General features: G+C 49.5%; 1 protein-coding gene across 1 annotated transcript in view; it reads right to left on the bottom strand.

The window, feature by feature from the left end:
- Positions 1–325: 325 nt before the first annotated feature.
- ZBTB40 (zinc finger and BTB domain containing 40) overlaps positions 326–13,787 on the bottom strand; it is a gene marked incomplete at its 3' end in the record, with an annotated part of 62,572 nt that continues 49,110 nt past the window's right edge. The window contains exons 7-18 of the mRNA XM_084243715.1: positions 13,590–13,726; positions 12,958–13,159; positions 12,477–12,610; positions 10,736–10,904; positions 9,971–10,438; positions 9,043–9,249; positions 8,379–8,543; positions 5,734–5,948; positions 4,471–4,633; positions 3,716–3,802; positions 2,366–2,592; positions 326–520 (exon numbers count right to left, since the gene is read on the bottom strand). Of these exons, the coding sequence (XP_084099841.1) occupies positions 326–520; positions 2,366–2,592; positions 3,716–3,802; positions 4,471–4,633; positions 5,734–5,948; positions 8,379–8,543; positions 9,043–9,249; positions 9,971–10,438; positions 10,736–10,904; positions 12,477–12,610; positions 12,958–13,159; positions 13,590–13,726 (2,369 nt within the window). The remainder of the gene's footprint in view (positions 521–2,365; positions 2,593–3,715; positions 3,803–4,470; positions 4,634–5,733; positions 5,949–8,378; positions 8,544–9,042; positions 9,250–9,970; positions 10,439–10,735; positions 10,905–12,476; positions 12,611–12,957; positions 13,160–13,589; positions 13,727–13,787) is intronic.

Below are 13,787 nucleotides of genomic sequence, written 5' to 3'. Positions count from 1 at the left end.
CGCTCACATGCCACCGCTCACTCAGACTCTACCTCAGAAGCCACACTCCACTTGGGGATGAACAGTGTCACAGAGGCCACAGCAGCAAGTCTGTGGGGAAGAGGCCTGCCTCCTGCGGAAGGCGGTAGTGTTGGTATCGATGTTCAGACATCGTCAGGTCTACAAGAACCGTGATACTTAGGTCTGTTTCTCTAGGGAGACCACTTTGTTGCTGCTGGGCTAGGATGCCCACCCTTCAGGATGGCCAAGGACGGAGGGCAAGGGCAAAGTGCAGGGCACCACGCCTGCTGCAAGTGCAGGACCCCTCCACCAGTCCAGCAGCCACTCACTTGGCCTCGCCGCAGATCAGGGTCACCGTACCGTCCAGCAAGTCCTCCACAGTCACAGCCACCAGCTCAGAGCTGCTCTGGGATGTCTGCGAGTCTGGTAACGTCACGAACACCTGCGAGCCAGCCAGCTGGGTCTCCTCCAACGTGATCACCTGCTCCGCCGGGGCTGCCGGCTCTGGGGTTTGGATCACCTGCAAGGGAAAGGCGGCGAGGCTGCTTTGGGCAGTGTCCACAGTGTGCTCGGCATTTACATGGCTCCCACCTCATGCTGTAATGATGATGTTTATGTTTTCACCTGAGGAGAGCAATTACATGTGCCTAATGGGAAGAGGCAAGTCTAACACACCAGTGATGCAAAAGAGAAGGCAGGCAAACAATTTAAATAACTCTGTGCACTAAATTGCTATAATTTAGCTCAGTAAGCCATCTCGGGGTGCTGGACTCTATGATTACGCCAGTGAACGCTGGCTCAGTTTCTCACACCAGGCTTTCCTGTCTCGAGGATTGCACCGCGGAGGGAAGAGCCGTGTGAAAGGAATGCCATGGAAGGTGCTTAGTCTCGTCTGGAAACATGGGACACAGGGATGATTTACCAGAAGTCTCAGCTGGACAAAGGTGGCACTTCTGGACCTCCATCAGGTGACACGGCTGACCAGGTGGATGAAACCTGACCTCTATCAACTCACTCACTCCTCCCACCCTCTGGAGGGCAGGCCCCTCCTTGCCTCTACAGCCCACATACTCCTTTCCAAACTTGGGTCATCTGCTGGAGAGGGGTTTTCCATCTCAGGGAGGATTGTCTGTGTGGTTAAGCCCAGCTCTGTCTGAGCCTCTGACTGGCGCTTCTTCAGAGCTCTGGTGGCCAGGGAAGCCTGGTGCTGTCCAGAGTGCTATGGCAGGAGCCCACGGGTTCCTGAGAAGTGGCCATGAGTGGGGAAAAGTGACTAGGCCTGGGTGCGTGGAAGGGGGTGAGCCTAGCTCAGCTATGACTGTGCTGTGGAGGTGAAGACACCAATTGTAACGTGCCGTCAAAAATCACCTGGAATAGAATAGTTCTCACTCTCTTTTTCTCCCTTTCCATCTCCTCCCTTCCTCCCTCCCTCTCTCCCTCCTTCCATCCTTCCTTTTTTTTTTTTACATTTTAAAAGGACAGGTTTAATGGGAAAAGGGGAAAAAGAGAGGCACCTGCATAGTCACAGGCAGGCAGGAGAGCTGCTCTTTTTTTCAAGCAATGAATCCTATCTCCCCCTATTTTCCTAAAGGCCATCTTACACGAACCCTAATGTAGAAATCAGGAAACAGCAAAGCCGCTCTGGCTGACAGCAGCAGGGGCATCCCCTGGGGGCCTGCCCACCCGACTTGCCCTCTTTTGCCTGCAGAAGGTACACAGAAAGAAAGAGAAGGGGTTTATAGCAAATGCTCTATTGGACATGCAGGTTACAGCTCCTCTCCAGTCCATCCACGAACTACTGCCAGTGAAGCTGAGTTCTTTTCTTTTTTCTGACCACCCTCTCTGGGAATGATGGGAAGAGGAGTAAAAGGTGACCAGGGAACAGAGGAGTTGGAGTGAGTTGAAACATCAGAAGAGACAGGCTTTTCACTCAGGTAAAGTGAGAGACCCCGACATGTCTAAATGCACCCTGTGCCCCCCAAGAAAGGTGTTTCAACAAGGGTGGTCCCAACAAAGAGCTTTCACCCCCTGAGGTCTCCCCTGTCCCATAGGGTCTCGCAGAAGACAGGGAATGTGTGAAACGGGAAGAGAAACAGGTTGTTCCACTTCTGGAAATTTTTATTCCAGGCTCCCACTACTTAGGGCTGTTTCACACGTGGTCACCAGGAGACTAGAATCTTCTTCTGTTCTGTTTGGTAGGAGGTCCCAAGAGATTCTTCCACAAGGACCTCCTGGTCATGAATGAATTATTCTGGGACCTCTGAGAACCCCAGAGGGAAAGCCTGGGTGTAATGGCAGAGTCGCCTCTAGAGAAGCGTTGGGAACCCCACATTCACACCCTCGTATCTCAGGGCCCCAGAATCACCTGCACCATCTGTGAGGCTGCTGCTTGGGTTCCAGTGTCCATCACCTTTGGGTGTTCAGATTCCAAGTGAGCGTCAAGCTGGGCCTGGGAGGTGAAGAGCTCCCCACAGAGCTCACAGGGGAAGGTGTTCTCCGACTGCTTAAAGTGCTCCGTGGTGACGTGGTGCTGCAGAGCACCCGGGAAGCGGAAAGTCGCTGCACAGTACAGGCACTTGAAGGGCTGCGAGCCTGCAGGAGGGGAGACCAAAGGGGAAGGCTGTGGGTGCAACAAGTGCAGGAGGAAGGAGAGGAGAGAGACAGATCCACTTTCTGCAGGACTAAAGTTTACATAGTCTGAGGAACCAGCTAAATAAAGCAAAATTTAAAAATAGGTTTAAGGGCAGAGCTTTGGAAGGACCCATGCAAATGAAGGGCCCTGAAGCCATAGCTTGATTAGCAGTAGATGCTGGAAAAATCTGCCACTGCTGAGGCCCATTATCTGTTCAACTACAGATATGGTGGTGATGACACTGTACTTCCCCAATTCTGAGAAGCACACGTTAGCATCTCTGGAATGGGAGGGATGGCCCCTCATCAACAGGTGAGGCAGAAGCTGGGTGCACCCAGGAACATCTGAAGTGGCAGCACTGAGACTTGACTTGGAAAAAAATCCCCGAGACAGAAGTGGTGTGTGTTCTCAACTCAGGGGAACCAAATGGTTTAGACAGGAGGTGAGGGGTGGGTGACCAGCTGCATTCCCAAAGCAGGAATGAAATGTAGGCTCGTTTTACATACTGCGCAACAGACCAAAACTGCGGTCCTACTATGTGCTCCATCACTGCTGCTCCACACAGAGCACAGAACCACGTGGAATAACACGTGCGTGGACAAGCCAAGAAGCTGCACTCCTCCCTTAGTCAATATATTTCTTATGTTTCCTTTTTATGTATGCACACAAAAGAGTAGAGAAATCTGTGCCAAATTAAGTCCAAAGCAGCACTTAGAATAACCTTCACATTCTAAGGGAAAAAAGTATAACTTAATTGGCAGGAGTTTCTCTTTCTTAGTGGTTGATTAAAAATGCACATTCTTTAAGTGGCACTTTAGACTTGATGAGCTAGAGCAGCAACAATGATAAACACAGATCACGAGTCAGGGGTGCTCACTGGCACCAGGCCTCAAGTGCTTTCTGTGCACTAACATACTGAACTCTTGGTTACCCTGAGGTAGGTACTGTAACTGACCCTGTCTTATAGATGAGGAAACCGAGGCACAAGTTAGTCAAGTCACTTAGCCCGAGACGCGCTGCTGTGGCTAGAGGAGGAGACGCCCGCGGCCGTGCAGCTTAGAGCATCTGGGGTGGGGCACTGACCTGAGTGCTGGCACTTGATGTGAACCTGCAGCAGAGCTGGCGTGGGGAAGAGCTCCTTGCACTGGTCGCACTCGTGGAACTTCATATCTGCAAAGCACATGAGAAGGGGGTGGGGGATGGCTCTCTAAGGCTGGAGAGTAGCAGGCGTGGGGTAAGAGCGAGGGCTCACTCTCATCACGCATCTACCATGTACCAGGAACCTCACACCTCGGCTCTGTTAGTGTGATCCGGGGGTAAACAGCACCCTGACTACCATGAGGCAATTAAATGAAAACACAAACATGTGCTTTGAATTGTGCCTTGCACTCAGGAAACAGTCCATGACTAGCAGTTGTGATTATTCCAGATTACCTGCAAGGAGGTGCTAATAACTCCTTTTCTCAGAAGGAACAGTTGCAGAAGAGAGGAGTTCTTGCTATGGCCACCCCGTTGTTCAGGGCAAGAGCCAGGATTTCCTCCCAGGCCTGCCTGCCACCAACATGCCACCCTTTCCAGGTGCTGTAAGCAGTCGTGACTCAGGGGCTGGTGGGAGCCTACACTACTCTAAGTCTCCAGGGCTGAGAACCTGCCCATTCCAGAACCTGCTGCCGGTGCCCGGAGCGGCCTCTCCAGGGTGCGGCAAACAGAGGTCAGGACCACAGCACACCATACTACAGCCTGGAGCTGGGATTTGGGGACAGAACCCAGGATGCCACGACACCAAGTCGCTCTGACTCATCAGCTCAGATTCACGGTCGGCGGCACCCCGACTTCACCTGTGTGCTCCGTTTTAATGTGCTTCTTGTGTTCAATGGTGTTGGAAAACATTTTGTCACAGGAGCTGCACTGGAGTGACGAGAACTTGGAAGATCGATGGTTCTGAGCAGCAAACACGTCAGGATGATGGGTCCGGTTGTGGTACCACAAGCCAGACAATTGCTGCAAGGAATTTTGCAAATGCTAGATCTTAGAATGTGCTAGCAAGACCCCCATAAGAGAGGGGAATAACGTTCTCAGGTAAGCGTGTAGACTGCCAATCACTCACTACCTAGCACACTAGTACCGGCAGGAGAGGGGAGGCGGGAGTGGATGGGAACAAGGGTGCATTTACTGAGATACATCTTTCACCCCTCACAAGCCTGTGGGGGGGGTGTTAGAGTCTTTTCAGTGAGGTGGAAACTGAGGCACAGAGGTGTTAAATGACTTGCCCAAGGTCACAGGTTAGTAAATAGCAAGAATAGAATTCAAGCCTGGGCCTTGCAACTGGAGCATATGCTCTTCACCACTGTTTCCCGGGCCTGGGGTGCAGCAAAGGGGCACAGGCTGTCCCTGCTCTGTAGCAGGTGCCCCAGTCCTTCTCAGGTCCCAAAGCAGTGCTGAGACACTCCCTGCCATCCCCTGGGCCCCAAGAGATGAAGCCCTGGTCTCCATCAGCTCTTGACACTAATATCACAGCACAAGACTTGGCACAAAGCCAACCCTTAGTTTTTGCTGAGTGGCATTCAGCTGCTAGTCATCTCTCTCCACCCCCACATCTTACAGATGCCTGCAATGGCCATTCTTTTCTCTCTGGTTTAAGAGTTTCTCACAGATGTGGCTTCTTTTTAGTACTATGTGGGGTTTCACTTTAATCACATACCAAATTCTAAGGTAAAAAAGCAGAGTCCTGCCCCGGCACTTAAAAAAAGACACACCACCAATAACTGTGCCAAACGAGAGAATTCCAGGCAGTGTTACACGATCCCTTGCCACTCTCTGCTATCTAGACACATGGGGTCAACAGGATTCACGCAACACACAACGCGAGGGCTCAGGGCCAGGCAGCACGGGTTTATGACGAGGCAGAAACCTAGTGAAGAGCCGTGTCTGACCAGATCACCTTAAAGAATCTCAATCACTCTCAGCTGCCTCCTTCAGAAGAACCAGCCAAATTGCAGATACAAAGAGGGGCTCTGCAAGCCACCAACATGGGGTTCAAGGAAGGTCGAAGGGAGAGCAGGTCAGGGGTAGGGGGACCTAGCCCCAGAAAATGGGGTCACCTGGTAGGCCTTGTTGCAGATCCCACAGCTGAAGGGCTTCCCTCCAACGTGGGTCACCATGTGCCGCTCCAGCATGGAAGGGGCGCTAAAGATCTTCCCACACGTAGGGCAGGGGTGGTACTCCTTGGAGTGCACCTCGTGGATGTGCTTGCGGTGATCCTGCAGAGTGGGGAAGCTCATCCTGCACTTCTTGCAGTCATAGGGGTCTTCTATGTCTGGTTCCCGGGGGGACAGCCACGAGAAGGGCGGAGGGAAAGAAAGACCACAGGCCGCAGTCAGCGCACTGCAGGTGCCCGTGCACAGGTCCAGATGCAAGACTGTTCACACACTGTGCAAGGTCACAGACTCCAGTGACCGGAAGCCAGTGCAGGGAACTCCACCATCATCCTGGAAGGTGGGATTCCTGCAAGGCTTTAGGATTCACTGCCTCTGCAGCACCCAATAGTTCACCTCAATTTCTCACTTAATAGCTGACAAGGTAAACTCCATCCTATTACATAGCTGGGGGTGTCGTCCTTGCATCCTCCCTGCCTGCAGGGGGCATCTCTGCGTTTCCCAATCCTCTGTAGAGACTTCTAACACATTCCCCAGAGCCTCCCTTATTCCTTAGTCATCAGCAGTATGACTGAGAATGCTTCCTTGCACTCCACTGTGGACTCAACAATAAAGACATTTTCATAGGTAGGGTGTAATGAGTGCTAAGGGACAGGCGTGTTCTGAAGCCTTGTGTCCAATGAGCTCACTTAATCCTTTCACAGTTTCCACTATCAGTTCTATTTTACAGATTAGGAAAATCAAGATTTAAAGAGGGCCCAGTGGCACTAGGAGCGGATGGCTGAACTGGGTAACAATCCCAGCTCTCACTCCCAAGCTGTGCTCTGAGCTACATGCTTAAGTGGACACGCCAGCTGCACTGAGACCTCAGAATGACGAACCAAGAGTGATGAAGAATACATTTGCTTTCCCTATGGCAGGAAACTTCAGTCTTTTTCTGAAAGCAACAGAAAGTGGAATGTTTTCATACTAAAACCCTTTGCCCACAAGAAAGGCCCAGCCTACCGGCCCATCTTAGTGTGCATGGATTCAGATTAATTCAGGAATCCTAATATGCAGCAGCTCTCGGGATCATTAACGAGTTTCCCTGCAGACAGGAGCTCTTGAAATCTGTTTCACAATGTCATCTAAGACACTCTGAAGCAGCGATGTGGCCTATGGAACAGGCGGGGAGTGCCGACATGAGAGGGGACTGGATGCTGCCGAAGATACACCCCCTCCATTCTAGAAACTTAGGGTCACCCCTTGCTGACTCCCAGGGAATGCTACTGGAAGAGGAGCACAATTTAAAAGGTCAAGAGGACATCAAAACTGTGGCATAGGGTCCAAGCCACATCCACTGTCTGGAAGTCTACCACAGCTAGATTTTTTTGGACAACCTTGTAAACTTCTTGTGGGGAGAGGTAGCACTTCAGAGTCCCCAGCATTATCCAGGGGCCAGCCACATGCCAGGCACACAGTCTCTCTGGCAAAGTCCTTTGCTGACTGGCTGGCGGCAGACTTGAATGTGCTGACACAAAGCACATGCTTGCAAGACACTGTATTTAGTGACAACTCAACTGAAACTGGTATATGGGGGATGGGCACGGAGGGGAGACAGGAGCAAGGTGTGCAAAAAAGACAGGTTTTCTCACGGTACCTGAGAGGGTTGCTCGTGTCACTAATATCCAGCATTTATTGAGCATTTTCTATGTGCCGGGTAAGAAACTTCATGTTTCACATATGATACCTCATGAATAATTCTCACAATAATCCAGGGAGGTAGTATTGCTTTCTCTAGTTTAAGAAGGGGTATTAGAGGCTTTGGAAGCTAAGAAATGAGTTTAAGGTCTCAAGAAAGTAAATGGTAGTGTCAAGATTCAAATCCAAGTCTGTGAGTTCAGTGTCCTGAGGTTCCTGCTAGGCTGTGCTGATTCATTCCTACTGCAACAAGGGCCTCTGAAGCAGCAGCCAAGTGCCAGCCAAAGCCATACCACGATTTTTTGACGATGTAATGAGGAATCACAGAATTTCCTTTTCCCTCCTGAGTGTGTGTTGAATAGCAGTGCCTTTTTGTCTGTATCCATTCTAGAAGGGGAGAAAGATGGGGTGGACCCTACCAAGTGAATACAATGGCATTTGGAAGAGAATGTTGGGCAGAAGACCAACATTTGATGGTACACATTAACTCAGTGTCCAGTTTGCCCTACTGGGAAAGGCAGGCAGGACTATAAGATGAGAGTGGGGAAGAGGCTGTGGGTAGAAAACAGGAGCTCAGTGGACTAATGGGAATATTCCAGTGCCTGTCTGTTATAGAAGCTTTTCCCTTCAAACATAATTTGCCTCTGTCAGCCAAACAGAGCCATGCAGGCTAAAAAGAAAGACAAAGAAACAGCCTGGACAGAGAAATTGGCATCACGCAATCAATCACACATTAAAATGGGATTCTTCTTGAAACAGGAGAGAGGGACTCTGACTTTTGCAGGAGCATGGGGGAGGGCAGGCACTGAACAGGGCCCAGCTCTGGTGACAACTTCTGTTACGATGGGTACATGCCTTCTTGGGGGCGGTCCCGGCACTGAGCGCCCGACACACATGGTCCCAGTACCTACTATGAAACGTGTGCAGGTGGATGGAGAGGCCGTTGGCTTGCCGGAAGCCCTTGCCACAGTCCCTGCAGACATATGGCTTGTCCCCAGTGTGGGTCCGCACGTGGCGGGACAGCTCGATGGACTGGGCAAAGACAGCATCACAGTACTGGCACGCATACATCTTCCCTGGAAAGAGACAGTTTATCAGAGACAGCACCACACGTTCCTGGCGTTCCTCAAAACAAAACCACATTCTAAGGCAAGTCCTGGGAGCAGAGTATCTGGGAGTTGACAATAACAGAACGGGTGTCTGGAACCCGGGGTGAGAGGTCTGAGCCATCCTATCAGTCAATCCTGTGAAGAGGGTGCCAGAGGGTCCCCACCTGGTAAGGAGGGAGTTCTCATTACCTGAGATCACCCACTCATTCCTGCACTCCACCTTAGCCCAAGGGATGCTGGGCTTTATGTAAACTCTACAGTGGTAAATAAAGTCAGCGCTGCATCAGCCAGCCTCTCTTCAGAAACTCGCCACAAGCATTTCACATGCCTGTGCACACATCCAGTCACCCGTGTGCCCAGAGAGTGTCTGTTCTGTTTCTGGATTCATCCGCATCATACCTAATTCCAAATGGGTTCTTAAGCAAGTAAAAGTTTGCAGGAGAAAATGAACCTCTCCACACTTTACCTTCCGAGTGCTTTTTCTTGGTGTGGTAGGCCAGGGCAGAGGCCTGGGTGAAGGTCATGAGGCAGTGCTTGCACATGAACGGGCGGTCCCCAGTGTGAAGGCGAAGGTGGTTCTTCAGGGTAGAATTGGCTGCAAACTTTGCCCCACACTCTTCACAGGAGAAAGGCTTCTCATCGAAGTGTTCCGTCAGCTTGTGGTACTGCATGCCTGGGGGGTGGGCCAGGGGCCAGAGTCATACCAGTCAGCAACCCTGAGTCCAGCGTAAGGTCATAGGCCACATCACCCCCAGCCAGCGTTCAAGAGAGTGAACCACAAGACCCCAGCCGCACTGCACCTCCACCCAGTCCCCTGCATCCCACTCTTCCTCAGAACAGGCATGAAGAGCTCTGGGTTTATATTCCCCACCCTCCCTCCCTCTCTCAAACAGGACCAGCTACCCAGAAAGAGAAACAAGATTCATTTTTCTCTTTCCTTGGGTTTATCAGATATCTGGGGCCAGGGAACACAGTTCTGACTATACAGTCTGTGGTTTTCGAGAACCTTGTTTATTATCAAGGAGGAAGTGATATGTGGAAACCTCGGGTGTTAAATAGCTGGTTATGATTCTGAATAAGAACAGCTACACCTTACTGGGAACTAACTCCACTGCAAGTGCTATAGTAGGAGTTTAGCTACATCATCTTAAGTCTTCCCAGCAATCCCCAAAAATGAGGCGGGGTCAGGGTGCTTATATACCAGATGAGGAATTCTAGCTCAGACAAATGATACAAAGCTCCTGCTCTCCTCCAACCACCACCCTGCCCCGTTGGAGCCTGATCTATCCTTGAGACCCACGCGCCACCCTTACCTCACACAGTGGAGGCAAGGCCTGGAATCTGAAGGCCGATACCCAACACATCACCCCCTATGACCCGCCTCCTGGATGTACCTGAGGCGTGAGCAAATTCTCTTCCACAGAGGTCACACGTCACTGGAAGCCTCTTCTTCTTCTTCTTGGGGATGTCGGCCTCTGCAACTGTACCATGGGCCTCCAGCTGATGCTTCTCCAGCTCCTTCCTGGATTCTTTGGTCTCGTTGCACTCCTTACACTGCACCTGCTTGCTCTTGGCCACCCGGCAGCGCTTCATGTGCACCTTCAGGCGGCAGTAGAAGTGGAAGCTTTTGTCACAGGCCTGACAGACAAAACTCTTTTTGGCGGAGTCTGGGGACGCGGAAGTGTCTTTCTCGGGTGGTTCTGGCAAGGAACCAGGCTCTCCTTGATGGTTCTGTTTCCTGGACTGGCATTCTTCTTCAGCCGGATCGGCTGTCTTTCCCTCTGCTTTGTCAGTAGCTTCAAGGTGAAGTTTATCACTCACCTTCCATTTTTCTTCCTCTCCATTTTCCTGAGTAAGGAAACCTGCACAGGAGAGAAGTGTGTGGCCCTGGGAGTTCTGTTCTACTTGGCTTTCTAACTGTAAGGGACTGGAGACTGCTTGGGACCCTCTAAACCCCTGCAGCGATACCACTGTCGTCTTTCACTTCTGAGGAACACAAATAGAGTCATCTCACATCGATGCCCGTGCCTTTTCTAAGTGCGGAAAGCATGTAAAATGAAGTAGCAGTGGAAGAAGTCTAGGAATGGTCACCTCTTCTCTCTAATAAGGAAACAATCTGGGGTCTCCTGAGGCAGGATTCTCAGCCCCCCGCCTCTTACCCATGCGTGCTAACTCCTGCACGACAGGCTGCAGGCCTGGGGAAAATCTGTGGATGCAGCACAGGAGGTGACATATTTCAACGGCCGAAACGGATTTTTCCGTGGCTCTGCTCAGCACTGCTCTCAGGGAAGCTTCAGGGCTGGCTGTCTCAGAGGAAATGCTCAGAATCTAAATGAATACCGTGAGACAGAGATTTGCGGTTAGTATCAGATTTTCTCCATGGTTTTCAACTTAAGAAAAAAGCTAAATTTCAGGAAGGCATGCTTTATCTACAACAAGTTTATATTTCTTGCTGTAAATACAGCAGAGGGTTCTCTTTTCAAAGAAAATTAATTAAAAAAAAGAAAAGGAGGCATATGTGCAAATACAAAGATGGAGCAAGGGATCATTAAATATTTTCCATGAGAAATATCTTCACGGAAACCAGGAATCGCCCAAAGAACTTTTCTGGCTCTTAATATTAACATTTCAGGTCTAAATATTAAATTTTCTAGATCTCAATATTAAAAGCTTAGAAAGCTGTAGGATTTGGCTGCTGGTGTTTCTGTCTTGAAGATCAGGATCATTTTTCACAATACATAATTGTTTCGATGTCTGGAAATAATTCTGCATGATCAGGGGCTTCACATTTTTAGATACTTAGATGGACCCTTTTAAACATCATTTTCTTTCATAAAGAAACAGCTTTTTAGAGAAGGTTCAAACCAGGGCTTTAAAGAGGCCAAGAATATTATTTCAAAGCTGTTCTCTCTCAGAACGTTAGAGCGAGCAACAGAAAGAGTCAGTACACTGAGAAAATAAAGCTAAACCATCCACAGATGGTCAAATGGAATTTTCATTTTAGAAGATATTTTATTTCTGCTCTTTTAAAGTCTATCTAAATAAACCTGATGTCCCTAGAGGCAGGCATGAGACTAATTAGTGAGGCTAAAACTGATCAACGGCAGAAGCCCATCTCTGAAGTGTGTGGCATTCTGGGGAGAGTCTAGCAGATGACTCTTTCTTCTGAAGTCACACACAAATGTGCGCCACTGTCTTCCCCCAGAGTCAGACCACCGTGGCGGGCACCTGTGTGCACACCTTCCGGCCTACTTGGATCCAAAGCACCACGGATGAATTGTAATTTAATTTTCATTCCTCTCTAAGTCCCCCCACTCAAGATGCACATGATCCTGGCCTGGACATTCATGATTTTCACCCAGTCCCCACCTGGCTTTTCTGGGATGCTGGCCACACTGTGAGAAGCCTTACAGAAAATGAGTTGGCACTATCTGCTACTCCATATGGACAAAGGCTTTGTTCTAGCTATGTTTATCTTGGCTGTTCCTAGAAGCCAGAATAGAGCATGTAATAAGAACAATTTTACTTCCCTTCCTTTGGAAGAAGCTGCTTCTCAGAACGTGTTGGAGAATAGTATCATGAGCCCCTTTGAGATTTACCTAGGTTCATACAAATGGAATAATCTAGATTGGAATCACATGAATGTGGGTTCAAATCCTGGATTCACCTCCAACCAGCTGGAGCTTATTTACTGAACCCCTTGGAGCCTGAGTTCCCTGATTTGTAAAATGTAGGTGGCATCACCTGCCACTCAAAGTTGGCAGGATTAAAAGAGCAAAAGTGTTACAAAGTGCTAGCTTACAGGGGCCATGTAAGGCAGTCTATGGGCTGATTCCACCCTTAGGAACAAAGACCCTTCCAGCAGCCACTGGAAAACCCTGCACTTTGTCCCCACAGCACCTCTTTGACATCCTCTGCCAGGTGCTCTTCTTCTGAGGAAAAGCCCTTGATGTCAATGCTTTGCTCGATGGCCTCTAGGATCGATGTGTGATGCCTCAGGATGGCTTCTAAGGCAGCACTTTCTGGGGCAGTCACTGAAAGAAAGAGGGATTGAAGACTCATTAGGGAAACTCAGAGCACCATTTATTTTCCCTTCACCTATTCTCAACTTAGTTCTTCATGACAGAACATCCTTCACCTCTCTCCTATTTGGGGTGGGTGTGTGGAAAATGGCAAATGGCGCTCTAATTGGAATACAATTACTAATATAAACTTAGACAATTACTTAAAAAGGTTTATAAATTCCCATATCCTTGAATAAAATACACGATCCTTAGTTCCAAGGTAGAATGTCTACCACGATGGAGTGCTTCCTATTTTCTGGGAAGACTGACAAGAATGCCTAGTGGGGCAAGGCCATGACAGAGGTCAGGTAACCTACCTGCCCGGAGGAAAGCGTTGGCGCCAGGTTCCCTGCGGATTTCCTCCATGAGCAGTTTCAATGGGCAGGTCTTTGTCTCCTGAGCCACCAGCAGCACTTGCCAAATGGCTGTTGCAGAGAGAATCTGCTTTTCTAGGACTGCTGACATCAGGGAACTAAAACCACCTGAACCAGCGTCACATTTCACCAGCTTCTCCATGACCTTCGAGATGCAGCACAAACACGCACGTGAGGGACGGTCCGGCCATGGCCCAGCCGCAGAGCTGCGAGTCTGAGCACCAGGTGACGGGACAGTATTTCTGGGAGGGGATGTTCAACATCCTTCACCCCATTCAAACTAAGAAACGTGTACACATGACCAAGTTCTTCCTTCCTCCTCTGGAGGGTCCCTCTTCGTACTCGGCAGTTGTAACTATCCTACCTGTTATTCTGCCTTAGAAACAGAATCAACTTCTATTTCTCCCTCTCTACACACCCCTTAGCATTTCTCAACATGGCTGTGTGTATATATTTATATAAAATATAAGTATATATTAAAAAATACATAGGTTCATCTTTTTTTTCCTTCGCTCTCATTTGCCCCACCCCTTCCTCCCTCTCTCCCTTCTTCCCTCTCTCTCTTCCTCTCTTACCTCTCTTTCTCCAGGGGCTAAACTCTTCACATGTGAGATCATGTTTAGTAACATCTGGTTGTCTGTGACAATCTCAGAGAGGTTTTCGTGATACCGTCTCAATAGTTCAGTGCCATAATCACCAGGGCTTGCTTGGACTGTAAGGATATTGGCAAAACAATAATGTTTGATTCAACAAAACCTCCTTAAGGGTTCTAC

Source organism: Talpa europaea, assembly GCF_964194135.1.
Source record: "Talpa europaea genome assembly, chromosome: 9".
NCBI classification, from domain to species: Eukaryota; Metazoa; Chordata; class Mammalia; order Eulipotyphla; family Talpidae; genus Talpa; species Talpa europaea.
Note: the sequence above shows the minus strand (reverse complement) of the source record. Positions and strands in the feature narration are given on the sequence as shown.